Genomic DNA, 16,104 nt, shown 5'->3' on the forward strand with positions numbered 1-16,104 from the left:
CGACAAAACCTCTCCAAGCCAAACCCTCATATCATAACCGCTACACACAGCCTACATCGTTGTTAGCATATTAGCTAATGTCATAGTAAACATAGCTACTAGAACTAACGCATTAGTAAACCCCCTACAATCACACAGTACAGTGTACAGCAAGCAGTTTAGTAGTTACACGGCGGGCCCCGGTGGCAATACATTTATAAGACCGAAAGCTTACCTTGACTTGAAAGAGTTCCAGTGTTAGATAGCCTTAGCCAGCTAGCTAACATAAATAGACTTCCTCTCTGTTTCAGCCGGGTGTTTGAGTAAGCTAGCTGCATTAGCTAGCTAAGTAAGTTAAAGGTCAAGTTTAAAAAATTTAACAAAATATAGCTGGCTCTCTCTCTCGCTCTGCTGCTTAATTAATTTGTTCAAAACTGTTCAACTATTGTCTTTCGCTCTCATTGAGTCAACTACTGACCACATGTTATTCACTGTAGTGCTAGCTACCTGTAGCTTATGCTTTCAGTACTATATTAATTCTCTGATATTTTGATTGGGTGGACAACATGTCAGTTCATGCTGCAAGAGCTCTGATAGGTTGGAGGACGTCCTCCGGAAGTCGTCATAATTACTGTGTAAGTCTATGGATGGGGGTGAGAACCATGAGCTTCCTAGGATTTGTATTGAAGTCAATGTACCCAGAGGAGGACGGAAAATAGCTGTCCTCCGGCTACACCATGGTGCTACCCCAGAGAGTTCTGTTGAGGCTACTGTAGACCTTTATTGCAAAACAGTGTGTTTTAAGCAGTTATTTGGTGACGTGAATATATTTAGTATAGTTTTATCTAAAATGGATAACTTTTTAATCTATTTTAGTTTTTTACAAATTCAGTGAGTAGGATGGTCCTCCCATTCCTCCACTGTTTTATTTTATGAGGGCAGGAACTTGGCCCTTTCTATCTACAGTAATGACACTATGCAAATGATGGTTGAGGTTGTTTGCCCTGAAATAATTCTTGCAAAAAGAAAGGGAGGAAGAGAGGAAGATGAGATGACACTCTGGTGCAGAAGCTATTTGGCTGAGTCCCAGCTGTATAAATTGCTTTTCTGCTACTTTTCTCAAGTAATGGCTTGTAACTGTTATTCTTCAGATTTTATTAACGAGGTACAGACAGAGATGCATTGATTTGCTCCAGTAGCACACCGACAATAATCGTGATGGCACCTCTACTTGAAGTGATTTCAGAACGAACGCAGGTGGCACAGGACAATGATGCAGCTCAGCTCCCTGATGCAGTCAGTGGCCAAATCTTATTTTCCATCTCTCCCCCCCTCCCTTCCATCCCTCCTTCCCTCCCTTCTATCCCTCCTTCCCTCCCTTCCATCCCTCCCCCTCCCTTCCATCCCTCCTTCCCTTCCTTCCATCCCTCCCTCCTTCCCTCCCTTCCATCCCTCCTTCCCTCCTTTCTTCCCTCCTGCTGTGACTGTCACTCTCCCAGAACCACTCTAGCCTTGCTGCATCACCATGAAAATCAAATACTGTATGACATGGAATATTGTAGGCATAATGGACAATCGCAGGAAAATGTACCACTGTATACACACAAATAGCTCTTGGCTTAATTGAACATCGCTGCCCCTGACCTGAACCACAGGTCCAGGGTAATATATCTAGTACTATGACTATAGTTAAAGATAGAGAACATTAGGTATGAAAAAATGTATGCACTCACTAACTGTAAGTCGCTCTGGATAAGAGCATCTGCTAAATGACTAAAATGTAAATTAGGTAGTGTACTGGGCTGGGCTGCGGTTCTCTCTCTCTCTCCATTTCAGTCATTTAGCAGATGCTCTTATCCAGAGCGACTTACAGGAGCAATTAGGGTTAAGTGCCTTGCTCAAGGGCACATCAACAGGACTGGCCACCCCTCATAGCCTGGTTCCTCTCTAGGTTTCTTCCTAGGTTTTGCCTTTCTAGGGAGTTTTTCCTAGCCACCGTGCTTCTACACCTGCATTACTAGCTGTTTGGGGTTTTAGGCTGGGTTTCTGTACAGCACTTCGAGATATTAGCTGATGTAAGAAGGGCTATATAAAATAAAATTGATTGATTGATCAACAGATTCTTCACCTAGTCGGCTCGGGGATTAGAACCAGCGACCTTTCGGTTACTGGCACAACGCTCTTAACCACTAAGCTACCTGCCACCCCATCTCTACCTATCAGTGCGTACACACCAGTCAGCGTTTTCCCCTGTTTGAAGTACCTCCTCAGGGTATTGATTTGGAAATACATGTGTGTAATGCTGTGCATATTGTGAAAGCACAAGAGTTGAGTTGTGGTTAAGACAGATTTATCCTCATTTGTCCCCTGGAATTCAATATGTATTTTCTGTACATTCTGCATAGTTAGATTTGCATATCAGACACTTTATAGATACTTGAATATTATTTGACGTGACTATTTCAAGAGCTAGGCAGACAAAGTAAGAGAGCAAACAACCTCTTTGAACTGGGTTTTGTTTATGCCGTCTGTACTGCTTCAATCACGTCTTAGATGTTGTGTTTTTAACTTTCAAAAGTTGGGCTTTCTTCTCCTCTGAGTTTTCTCTCCCTCCTTGACTGAGGAGAAGGAGGACTGAACTGAAGTCTCATTGTCAAGGCGACGTGTATGCGGTAGGCGAAGTCAAGAGCAGGACACCGAGCTACTGGCAGAACTTTTACTAGATTCAGTGCAACAAAACAAAGTACACTGGCAACCTCGAACAGCGAGGGAAATAACAAGACCCGCACACAAGGGCAACTGCCGCAAAGACCAAAAACAATAATGCACAATACACAATGAGAAACAGAGGGTATTAAAGGGAACACAATCAAACATAATGGGAAACAGGTGTAAACAATAAAGACCAAACAAGACAAACACCGAAACATCGATCGGCAGAATCGGCAGCAAGGAGGAGGAGCAGCCTCGGCTGAATCCGTGACACTCATTCTCCTATCTCTCTCTTTCCATCTCTTCTGTGGCTGCTGCTGTGGTGTGCTGTCTTGTTTGAATAATGGTTGTGATAATTTCTTCCAGTCTAATAAGAGAGTGTGGTTGGGCCTGAGTAAACAGCCTGATTGGCTGCTGAAGGTCAGAGTGACCGCAGGTGACACAACAGTGAATTATAATGACACTCATTGCTCAATCCATCACTTAACACAGAAGAGGGAGATATCTCTCCTTTTGCATCCCTTCTTTTCTCTATCCCTTCTTTGACAAAGGAATGAATGATTCTCAGTCCAGAGTTGTAATGCATTCAGCTAAAATAATAGCATCTGCTCTCTTTAGCATGTATAAGTATTTAAATGATCGTATCTGCTCTCTTTAACATGCATAAGGATTTCAATGATTATATATGCTCTCTTTTACATTTGCAAGGTTAAAAACAGACTTCCTTAGAAAAGGACAGAATAGTGGAATATTTCCTAGTACGTATCCTAGTATTTGTGACTTATGTCTGGCCTATTCTTAATGGTGACACATTGTAAAGCTGGACGACGACAGGAGGATAAAATAGATCTCGATGTGTATTGCAGTGACTTTCATTTCACAACAGACATTGGAATTGGAAACCAACTGACGCGACGTGTTCTCTATAAGTGTAGTCTATAGTGTATTCTTTTAGCACAGAATATGTGACGTGAACAGTCTTGAGGTCTCGAAGTGGTGCCACGAGTATTTCTGTTTGCAGATTCAAGTCAGGCACTGAAGTTTGTCATCACTTGCACCGTCTGATCCGCTGAATCCTGATGCCTGGGTTTCAGACAGCTGCACAAGGCAGCACTCACACAACCTAGGGATCACTGGGCTGTCTATCAGTCTACCTCCCAGCCACATACACACTCCATTTGGCAGCAGCAGTCACAGTGTCTCTGTGCATACTGGAAGTGGCACCTCTCACCACAGGTGAGCTAAAACATTTAGGAAGAGAAGAGAGACACTTTGCTTAAAGGGATCACCCTTCAACCACTTACTGCTGTGCCACCCACTCAGTCTAACTGAATGACATCCTTATGATACGAACACTTGAGAAATGATGCCACCACGGTGCCTTTGTCTTCTTTGTACAATACGGTGTTTACCAACCATATGGATGGGTATGGGATCAATGGATGCCTTCACTCCTTGTATCTGTGCATGTGGTGCTGGGTACATCGTCCAAAGGAGATGACCACTGAAGAGGGACTTTTGGGACATTGCTTTCCAATACTCTTTTGTTGTTGACTAGGTAGTGGGGGCTTTCTGTTGTCACAGCCAAGGAGAGGAAAAATACTGTATCTCTGACAACCTCTGCCTTCTTCCTCAGCCCAGCGCTGTGTCCTGCAACCAGCAGCGAGTGCTTGTCAGTGCATGGGGCTGTGAATGACAGTATTGTGTAGAGAAGGCATGGCCCTCTGTCTCTCCTATGCAAGGCATGGTGGTGTGCAGACTGTGCAGGTTTGATGTGGGCACTAGACTGTGGTTAATAATTCAGCCTCTTAGCTGTGAGCCTGGGAGGAGACCAGCTCAGGAACCAGAGGAGGGACAGACAGAGAAGTGTTCAGGACAGCCTCTCCTAATACTGTTGGGATTGAGGATGCAAAGAGTGAGTATCATTTCATCACCAATTAAATGTCATTGAACATTTAAAATGGTCTCACCATGCAAGGGATTTATTGAACATACTCAGTGGAGCCACAAGACATGTGATTTCAACCAGGATCCATGTGTACGTCCCCTACAGACAGACAGACAGCATGCAGAGCAGAGATTCCCTCTCTTTACACAGTGCATTATTTACTGGCCTAGAGAACTGATTCTAATGTAGAATTCTAATTGTTCTAATTATAATTATAATGTTCTAATTCCTAGTACATAGTCACAACATGCCCTCAGTCTTTACCTGTTGTAGTCAATATATTTCTTAGACCAATTAAATGGACCAAAGTTTGAATGTTTTGAATTTGTCTTCCCTCCATAGTATACTCAATTATACCCACTAGTCGTTCCAATTAATTATACATTTTGATGCAGTGCATGGCTCAACAGTAGCCTAACCATAATGTAGATCCCCATAGTGTTATTTGATAAGGAAATTAGTGACTTTACATCAGGGGTCTGGAGATTAGCTAAAATAAAATGTATTCGTCACATGCTTCGTAAACAACAGGTGTAGACTACCAGTGAAATGATTACTTACTGGCCCTTCCCAACAATGCAGAGAGAAAGAAAATAGAGAAATAATAGAAAAGCAAAACGCTTCATAATAAAAGTAATAATAGATACATAATGAGTAATGATAACTTGGCTATATACACTGGGTACCAGTAACGAGTCGATGTTTAGGGGTTAGAGGTAATTGATGTAGATATGTACAGTACATATAACTAGGAATAAAGTGACAGATAGTAAAAAGTAGCAGCAGCGTATGTGATGAGTCCAAAAGGTTAGTGCAAAAAGGGATCCTCTATCCATCGTTTTGGGGGATTTTCGATGCTCTCTGACTTTCCAGCTTTTGTCTTGGCGATTATTAGCAAGCTGAGTAAAGAGTAAAGAGACTGTATAAATGTAGGTTCAATATAATTTCTACACAGTTTCGATTTGGTTTTAGTCATTTCAATGTCGACTGATGTTGTTTTCCCCTAGAAAAAAATATACTTAAAATCACACTTTATTTATTTTTACTCAAAATGGGTTCGCGGGCCGGATCTGGCCCATGGGCCTTGAGTTTGACACGTGCATTACATGATAAGTTTTACAGTATGTGTGTAGTTTCAGTTGTGCTGAAATCAGAAAGCTGTCTCCCCATTGGGAAACCTGTTAGGGAAGGATGTTAACTCCCCTCCAACCAAACGAAGGGTTACCCACATGGTCACAGTCGATGGCCTTCCTACATAAGATGTATCTCTTCCCAGCACCATGCACCATGCAGTAGAGGTACTACAGAGGTTTAGTCAGTTAACCAATGGAAGGACCCAGGAAAACAGACTGTTATTATTGTAATGGACTGGCGGTACGGGGGAAGAATTTACCTGTAAATGTCACTCACCTCAGTCCTCCAGATGACATCGATAAAAATCCTTTTAAATCAACTGGCCAGCCCTAACCACAAAATCCTGGAGTCAATATAAAGTCCTAATAAACATGTCAGCCAGGCAGGGGAGGGCTGGGGTCTGAGGAGGGCTGGGGCTTCCTCTGGGTTGATGTGGTTTAACAGTGGGACATGCTCCCTCCTCCTGTGTGTGTGTGTGTGTGCGTGTGTGTGTGTGTGTGTGTGTGTGTGTGTGTGTGTGTGTGTGTGTGTGTGTGTGTGTGTGTGTGTGTGTGTGTGTGTGTGTGTGTGTGTGTGTGTGTGTGTGTGTGTGTGTGTGTGTGTGTGTGTGCTTGGTATAGCAGTGGGCGACTGCTCCTCACAGGGTCTGACTACTCTTATTCATCAGTCACTTACCACCGCCAGGCTCCAGCAAATATATTTTAATCATCACCACAGAACCCAATACTCCTCTACTGTACTCTGCCTGCATGGTCTCTGTGCTCTCCTCTATTCATGTCTGGCAGCATGGGACTCTGTGCTCCTCTATTCATGTCTGGCATCATGGGTCTCTGTAGCATCTGTATCCTCTCTATAAGTGCTGGGTTGTTATTGTTTTTTCACCCAGGAAAATACTGTTGTCCTCCTGTCTTGTCAATTAATGACAGGTTTGAGGAAAGTGGTCCTCCGCAGGGGGTTTGGTTGTTCCGTGCTGTATGTCTCTGTTCAAGGCTGAGGATGCAGACCTTGTTTGCTGTTTTTTTATTTGTTTGTTTGTTTGTACAGCGCTGAACAATTGTGATTCAGCCCCTTGATTTGAGCCCCTGTTACCTCAGAGGGTGAGCAGAGCAGAGATGTGCCTGTTAACACATTCAGGGGGCTGGAGACAGACAGAGAGAGAGAGAGAGAGAGAGAGAGGAGGAGGGCAGGAGAGGAGAGGAAGGGAGAGGAGAGGGGGAGGAGAGAGACAGGGGAGAATAGGGGGAGAGGAGAAGAGAGGAAGCCCCACCATCCACCCCCTGCAGACCTCATTCACACAGAGAAACAGAGGCATGCGGTGAGCTGAGCAGGATGAGGATCAGGCTGCTGTTTGGACAAAGAGTCATCATGGCTGGATAACAATCCTCCAGTGATCTGTCTATCCACCCAATGAGCATCACTATAGTGGTATATCTCACTGCAGAAAATCCCTCTGGTGCCAGGATAGCTCTGTTTCTGACCATCCAGCCTTCCAGGCTTCCTACCCCATGGTCCAGCCCAGGAACGCCAAGCAATAACCAAGCCCCAATCCACAAACAGCTTTCCTGAAGCAGTGGAGTAAGACTACTTGTCTAAGTCCAGCCTGTATGGGAGATGTGGGGGATTGTGGATTTTCAACCTGCATCCTGGAAGTTAAAAACATGTTAAGAAAACAACAAAGGGGTCACAGGTGCTTTGTGGTGTCGGCATGGGAACAGAGAGGAAACTGTGTAAAAGTGACATGTTTTCAATCACATGGTTGATTCGTAGGAAATCGTCTAAAGGCCACATTGGAGCATTTTATATAGAGTAGAATGGGGTTGGTGGGATTACTTTTCTCCAACGTGTGAAAAAAAGTGTATAAATTCAACACAATGCCTGGTACAGTGTGTAATATAGTCAGCCTTGAAAAATGGGTCAAATCTCCCATTGCTGTCTGCAATTTACCTTTGTGGCCGTGAAACAAAATCCATTGTGCTGCTTTTTGTACCATTCAGGACAGATATGGTGTGTGATTGTGTGCGTGTGCGTGCGTGTAGTTTCATTCAGTGTACAGTGGTGGTGGGGGGTATTGTGGAGCATATTGCACTGGCTGACATTACCCATACCTGCAGGGAATCATTTGTACTAAATGACATGTGGCTTGCAAAAGGTGGTAAAGTGAAAGGCATCAATCTTGGGGGAGATAACTGGCTAGCGAGGGCTGTACAGTGCAAGCGACGCTCCCGGAGAGTGCTGCTGCCATTTTCTTGGCCCGTAAATGCTACCCCCTTCAGAGTGAGATAATTTCACTAAAGGTTTCTGCTGTTTAATAGGATGGTGTGAGGAGGTTCCTTAACAAATAAAAGCTATTTGTTGCTGAGAGTGTAGGGCAGGCAGATACGGTGCACAGGACATACAGCACATCACTGGGACTGGGAGTTGAACAGCTTTTAATTGTGAGAAAGAGAGAGGGTTTTCTAGTGTACTGAGTTGGAATAAAGCGGATGTATACCTGCCAAAAGTAATGTAATAATGTGAAAGTATAGCCAGGTACAATTAATCTGTGCCTTGCAATACCTAAATATTCCTCTCTAAATTCCTCGCCTTGATCAAAAATCTATTATTCAATGACACATTTTATTCTACAGTATGTATTCTCTTTAAAATGGATGTGTTTCAAGCAAACTGATTATCACTGAATCCTGTTCTAGACTCACCAAGTACCTTACTTTAGTCATGCTCAAAATAAGCTCATACAGATGCAGGATCTTAATTGATCACTCTTTTGTTGTTGAGAATATTCCTGCACAGCAGGAAATATAATTTCGTAGTGTATTTGAGTTTTAAAAAGGCTTCCACTTTGAAATTTCAGACTTGATTTACCCTAACGAAAAATGTATCAATCCCTACAATTTTTTTAATTATTATAATAATCCACATAATAATTGACATTTCCTGTTGCTGCAGTATTATTTTCCTGCTGTAGCAAACTGGCTCAAATTAAGATCCTAGATCTGTACATACCAACAATATGAAGTCAACCTGCCAATGAAGTGTCTCAATATCCATACAGAAAGTGCCGACAATGTAAATGTTTTGCTGCCTGGTACGTACTGTATCTAATGTTCATCTACACCTCAACGCGGTTCAGTGATTCGCAGGGCATATGAAAAATCTAACTGTATCAGTTCTGACAGTGGCTCTTTGTGGGTGTGTAAAATTCAAATAATTCCCTACAAAGATAGCCACTTACAGCTGGTGCTTTTTATGACATGATCTGTAGCTATGCCTGACTGACATCACTGCGTGAGAGTTTGAACTCTTCAGAGAAAATGACTCTTAAGAAATGTGACATTCACTTTTCTTTTACCAGCCAGTGGGGGGGAGGGGGTAAGGGTTGTATGGTTCTATGTGACTAAATCAACCCACCAACATCCCACACCATGTTTTCATGTAACTGTTGGTTCGAAATGATTGTATGCTTGCGTACAGTACCTTTTCTCTAGTAGTACAGTATCATTTAGAAACACCATCATTACTGAATACTGTGAAAAATGTGACAAACTGAAATTAGAACTGCATCTTCTATCTGCTTTAGATCAGTATGTGTAATAAATTATCTTTGTGGACTTTGAGGGGAGAGGATAGAGGGGCTCACGCCAGAACCATTTATACTGTGTATATATACAGTACATACATTATATACATATTTAAATATATGTACCGTATATATATGGCTGTGGTCCATACTGTTCTTCTCTCCTTATAGGTTTTAAGAGATGTTCACGTTGTTTCTCCACAGCGACCCTTACTGGGAGAGGCCTGCTAATGCCAGCTCCTGTTCAGCCTCTAGGCCCAAGACACTCCACCTTGGAGGAGGGCAACAACTTACCTCATCGCCATGGTAATTCCACCCCTTCCCTTCTCTGCCCTCCCTTCTTCCTTCTGGTCAGGGGCAGACCAGGCCGCAGCTCAAATGCTGTACATACTGTTACGACTACCAGCTAACTCCCTCTCTGGTGTGGTTAGAGACACAACATGGTTAAGGATGCCAGCTTGTGTAAATTTTTTAAAATAATAACTCCACTTTACTGGGAAATTAACCAAAACTGTAGCCTAGATGCACTTGGGTATTGCTATTATTATACTTTTTTAAATGTTAGCTTCTGAAGTTTTGTCAATAAGCTATTTTATGGTCGATTTTGAACAGCATAGAATGGCATGTATAATTACTCTTATTTAACCTGGCTTTATGGCTCTGAGCATTGATAAATGATACACCTCTCAGAGGAACACTGACTGTCCCTTTATAAAACAGGGGAACCTGCTCTGTGTTGTTAAACTGGGGAAGATAAAAGGCTTCATAGTGGGTAACTAGTCAGTGCAATTGTGGGAAGTCGAGTTTTTACATATTCCTCTTGAGACTACGTCTCTACGTCTTACAGCTTACAGCTTCATAAGTACATATTTTCAGTTCTTTCAGATCCTTTGTAGTAAAAGAGCTAGGCTTACATATTAGGAAATAAACATGGAGCATAATTCCTCCCTCCCTCCCTCCCTCCCTCCCTCCCTCCCTCCCTCCCTCTGATGTACAGCACAGGGGTGAGGGCAGGATTACTGTCGGCCTGAATAAAGGGGATTTATTGATGTAACACTTTGAGAAAAAAGCACTTCTTAATAGCTCATTACAGTCTGTATGTATTATGAGGCTAGTCTCAGGCCTAGACCCCGTTATGTGCTGCCTTACACACAGGCAAACAGGCCTACACCCCAGGACAGTACACACACTATATTACTGTAGGTCTACACACACATTTTGAGTAGGGCCTACATGATGGGAAGCGGAACCTGCAGCACATGTTCAGATTGTTTCTCTAGGTCATGGATACTGAGGGTCCAGATGAATACAACACACCTTGGCTTTTATTTCCTACAACTCCTCACTTTCTCTATCTGGCTATTGAGAGTAGTGGTTCAACTCAGAAAAGTCACTAGCAATATGGCTTCTTAGTCAGCCTAAGTAGTAGCCACATTCCAGCTGAGATGAAGAGAAACCCTGTGTATGTGTGTGTGGCTTTAAAGTTGGGTATGCTATGTGGTAGGTAGCTAGGTTTAGATGGGTTTCTCTATGCTGATGAAGCTAGGCCCCATTCTGCCACCATGATTAGTTGAAACGGCGTCTGAACATACGGGCCGGACAGGATGTGTGTGTTGTAAGCGGTTTGCAGCGCATGATGAAATTGAGATAAATGGTTGTGGGTGAGAAGGATAGCCACCTGCAGCCCAGGTTCCCCAGCACACCTGTCTCTTCTCGTTTACCAAGCTCTCTGAGGTGAACTAGCAGTCCGCTCCACTGACCCCTGATCCCGTCTCAGTACCCCTCCCACCTCGCCCCTCTCCTCTTATGTGCTGTCTGACACACACACACGCACACACACACACACACACACACACACACACACACACACACACACACACACACACACACACACACACACACACACACACACACACACACACACATACACACACACACACACACACACACACACACACACACACACACACACACACACACACACACACACACACACACACACACACACACACACACACACATACCCTTCCGCCCCTAGACAACAGGGATTGAGCTATCAGCCTTGATGAGGTGCAGGAAGATAAGAATGAGTCTCTCATTGTCTGTCTTAGTACCGTCACCATTAACACACTACAGTAAGGGCTGAGCGTCCATGTTAGCCCTTAGCTTAGCAGTAGATGTTGCTGTACATGGTAGTGGTGGTGCGGCCTACTTTATTCTCATTCATGGTGTGTCAATGAAGCATTTGTAGCAGTGGAGGCTGCTGAGGGGAGGACGGTTCATAATAATGGCTGGAACGGAGAGAATGGAATGGCATCAAACACCTGGAACCCATGTGTTCGATGTATTTGATACCATTCAACTTATTCATCTCCAGCCATTACCACCAGCCCGTCCTCCCCAATTAAGGTGCAACCAACCTCCTGTGATTTGTAGGTACAGTATGCAGTTTTTAATTATTTGATTCCTATTCAGAATGGTCCTTGGTCTCCAATTTCTGTGTTTGATATAATGGACCACCACCTGACCTCCTCCATTGTGTTTAAAAGCCATGTCTGTCCCCAGCTCTAGAAACCAACCTGATGTTGTAAAAAGTAAGTGAAGTTACCTGTTAAAGTAGGAGAAAGAGAGAGACAGGCCTTAAGACTGGACTTTAATATACCGTGGGGCAGGTGGCCTGCTGTGCCTAAGGAATCTCTTTAGGGCATGACAGCTCTGAAAACACATAAATCCTTCCTCCTCATCTCCCCTCTTCCTCTCCCCTTCTTTCCCGCTTTCTCTCGCTTAGCCTAGCGGTAACCGAAAGGTCGCTGGTTTAAATCCCCGAGCCGGCAAGGTGGAAAAATCTGCCATTCTGCCCTTGAGCAAGGCAGTTAACCCCCAACAACAACTACTCCCCGTGCGCCGATGACGTGGATGTCGATTAAGGCAGCCCCCCGCACCTCTCTGATTCAGAGGGGTTGGGTTAAATGCGGAAGACACATCGGTTGAATAAATTCAGTTGTGCAACTGACTAGGTATCCCCTTTTCCCTTTCCCTTAGCTCACATTGTCATTGCCATGGTGATTTTTTATTTATGCAGCTGCAAAACTTCCATACTTCAGGTATAGAACCCTAACATAGCAGCTGTTACCTTTCATTTACCCCCAAACCAAATATAAAAGGACACTTGAAAGCCATCAAGTCTGAAATGTCTTTCTAGGAGGGAGTGTGTAAGTGGAATTTTAGCCAGAGCATGTCAAGAGCCAATCCGTGTGTGTGTTTTTTAAATGGTGGCGTTTAGACACTCGTCTGTTGTCGGGGGTAGGTCATAGGGCAGTCCTGAGAATAAAGGAGAGACATTTGATGGAGCGTTAATAGGAGTCACTACTATGGGTGTAGATTATGTTAGGAACCCAAGGAGGCAGTGGTGCTCTGAAAACACTCCATTCTTGAATCTGAATGGTATTGTCATGTCACCAGCTTGACAACGCTAAACAAGCTCTTAATTAATGGTTTTGTTTGTCATGCTTGTGTATTTTTTCTATATACAGCGCCCTTTGTAATTATTGGGACAGTGATGGATTTTTCTTCTTTTGGCTCTATACTCCAAACGTTTAGATTTGAAATCAAACAAAGTTAAGGTGCAGACTGTCAGCTTTAATTTTAGGGTATTTTCATCCATACCAGGTGAACCTTTTAAAAATTACAGCACATTTTGTACATAGTCTCCCCATTTTATTGGGACAAATTCACATATATGTGTATTAAAGTATAAAAAAAAAAAAATGCATTACACTCTTTTCACAAAACACTCCTAACAAATACCTAGGAGATTGATGATAGTATTGATATGACTGTATTCTATGAGTGTACAAGCTTAATGAGCCAACATTATATACACTACAAGTCAAAAGTTTGGACGCACCTACTCATTCAAGGGTTTTTCTTTATTTTTACTATTTTCTACATTGTAGAATAATAGTGAAGACATCAAAACTATGAAATAACACATATGGAATCATGTAGTAACCAAAAAAGTGTTAAACAAATCAAAATATATTTTATATTTGAGATTCTTCAAATAGCCACCCTTTGCCTTGATGACAGCTTTGCACACTCTTGGCATTCTCTCAACCAGCTTCATGAGGTAGTCACCTGGAATGCGTTTCAATTAACAGGTGTGCCTTCTTAAAAGTTAATTTGTGGAATTTCATTCCTTCTTAATGCGTTTGAGCCAATCAGTTGTCTTGTGACAAGGTAGTGGGGGTATCTAGAAGATAGCCCTATTTGGTAAAAGACCAAGTCCATATTATGGCAAGAACAGCTCAAATAAGCAAAGAGAAATGAAAGTCCATCATTACTTTAAGTCAATACGGAACATTTCAAGAACTTTGAACGTTTCTTCAAGTGCAGTCGCAAAAACCATCAAGCACTATGATGAAACTGGCTCTTATGAGGACCGCCACAGGAATGGAAGACCCAGAGTTACCTCTGCTGCAGAGGATAAGTTCATTAGAGTTACCAGCCTCAGAAATTGCAGCCCAAATAAAAGTAACAGACACATCTCAACATCAACTGTTCAGAGGAGACTGTGTGAATCAGGCCTTCATGGTCAAATTGCTGCAAATAAACCACTACTAAAGGACACCAATAAGAAGAAGAGACTTGCTTGGGCCAAGAAACACGAGCAATGGACATTAGACCGGTGGAAATGTGTCCTTTGGTCTGGAGTCCAAATTGGAGATTTTTGGTTCCAACCGCCGTGTCTTTGTGAGATGCAATGTGGGTGAACGGATGATCTCCGCATGTCTATTTCCCACCGTAAAGCATGGATGAGGAGGTGTTATGGTGTGGGGGTACTTTTCTGGTCTGTGATTTATGTAGAATTCAAGGCACACTTAACCAGCATGGCTAACACAGCATTCTGCAGTGATACGCCATCCCATCTGGTTTGGGCTTAGTGGGACTATCATTTGTTTTTCAACACGACAATGACCCAACACACCTCCAGGCTGTGTAAGGGCTATTTTACCAAGAAGGAGAGTGATGGAGTGCCTCCACAATCCCCCGACCTCAACCAAATTGAGATGGTTTGGGTTGAGTCAGACCGCAGAGTGAAGGAAAAGCAGTCAACAAGTGCTCAGCATATGTGCAACTCCTTCAAGACTGTTGGAAAAGCATTCCAGGTGAAGCTGGTTGAGAAAATGCCAGGAGTGTGCAAAGCTGTCATCAAGGCAAAGGGTGGCTATTTGAAGAATCTAAAATCTAAAATATATTTTGGTTTGTTTAACACTTTTTTGGTTACTGCATGATTCCATATGTGTTATTTCATAGTTTTGATGTCTTCACTATTATTTCACAATGTAGAAAATAGTAAAAATTAAGAAAAACCCTTGAATGAGTAGGTGTTCTAAAACTTTGGACCGGTAGTGTAAGTGAATTTGTCCCAATAATTTTGGTCCCCTAAAATGGGGGACAATGTACAAAAAGTGCTGTAATTTCTAAATGGTTCACCCGATATGGATGAAAATACCCTCAAATTAAAGCTGACAGTCTGCACTTTAACCTCATAGTCAGTGTTTGATTTCAAACAGTATAGAGCCAAAAGAAGAAAAAATCCATAATAATTACAGAGGGCACTGTATATAGCTAACACACCACTGAAAAACACTTGTACAGAATACTTTTAAAATAGAATATACATTTTACTTATAATAACATGAAACAATGAAAACAAAGATCAATGACAGACGAGAAGAACACAAAACAACTCAAAAAAATAAAAATAAATACATGATGGACATTCTAGTTGTATGCAGTGCAGCTTAGTCACACCCTGAAGTGTGTATAGGTAGTCATGCTCAGGTTGCCCCTGTTGGCGGGCAAAGCCAAGCAGCAAGAGCAGCAGCTATATGACACGTTTGCAGGTGTATAGGGAGGCTCAAGGTGTTCAACCATGTTTGTATTGATTTGGGATGACTTTATATTGTTAGCTGTGTGTGTTGCCTCCCAAGTTCACCTTCCTACCTTCCTACCTTCCTACAAGTGTTTGGGATGGGTTTTCCTCCTTCCTCTTCCTCTGTATTCCAAAGTGGTGATATGAGCATGCTCTCTCTGTCTGATGCCTTATGAACATTGCATGAGCTTACTCCTGGTGTATGGTAGCTACTACGTTATGACTTTGTTGCAACATTTTTCCTTTGATGTGTTTTATTCTTTGTTTATTCTGACCTACTTTTCCCTCAGATTGTAAAGTTATATTAATTATTTTTCTGTTTTTCAGTACCCATGCCATTCAATTATTTAAACGGCTTTCTTTTCATTTTTTTTTCTTCTTCATCCACCTGTTTCTTTCTTTGTCTGCCAGTCTTTTAATAATGTATTGTATAGATTTCCTGAAGTTGTAGTCTGATGTACTTCTGACCTGGGTTCAAATAGTATTTGTTTTCTTTCAAATATTTTTAGTGTTTGCTTGAGTCTGTCTGGAGTGAACAGTTGAGCGGCGTTGCACTTTCTGGAACTATTCCATTGGTTCTATTGCACCAGGCAAGCCCAATTAAGCATAGTTAAAGTATAAAAAAAATATATAAAAAAATGTTAATCTTACTTGAAATACAACTGCTGTGTCCACTTGTTGTAATGGTGATTATTTTACTGAGTATTTAATACAATCAACTGACTGGTTTTATGATTGGTTTGATTTTCACCTAGGTGAACTAACCTACTGTACTCCACTTCAAGAGTACTGGAATGTTGCCTTGGGCCATTTCCA

General features: G+C 42.4%; 1 protein-coding gene across 1 annotated transcript in view; it reads left to right on the forward strand.

The window, feature by feature from the left end:
- Positions 1–16,104, forward strand: part of npas3 (neuronal PAS domain protein 3) — a gene marked incomplete at both ends in the record, with an annotated part of 490,733 nt that overhangs the window by 233,055 nt on the left and 241,574 nt on the right. The window contains one exon of the mRNA XM_084144362.1: positions 9,555–9,656. Within this exon, the coding sequence (XP_084000488.1) occupies positions 9,555–9,656 (102 nt within the window). The remainder of the gene's footprint in view (positions 1–9,554; positions 9,657–16,104) is intronic.

This window comes from Coregonus lavaretus (assembly GCF_964263955.1).
Source record: "Coregonus lavaretus genome assembly, chromosome: 27".
Lineage (NCBI taxonomy): Eukaryota > Metazoa > Chordata > Actinopteri > Salmoniformes > Salmonidae > Coregonus > Coregonus lavaretus.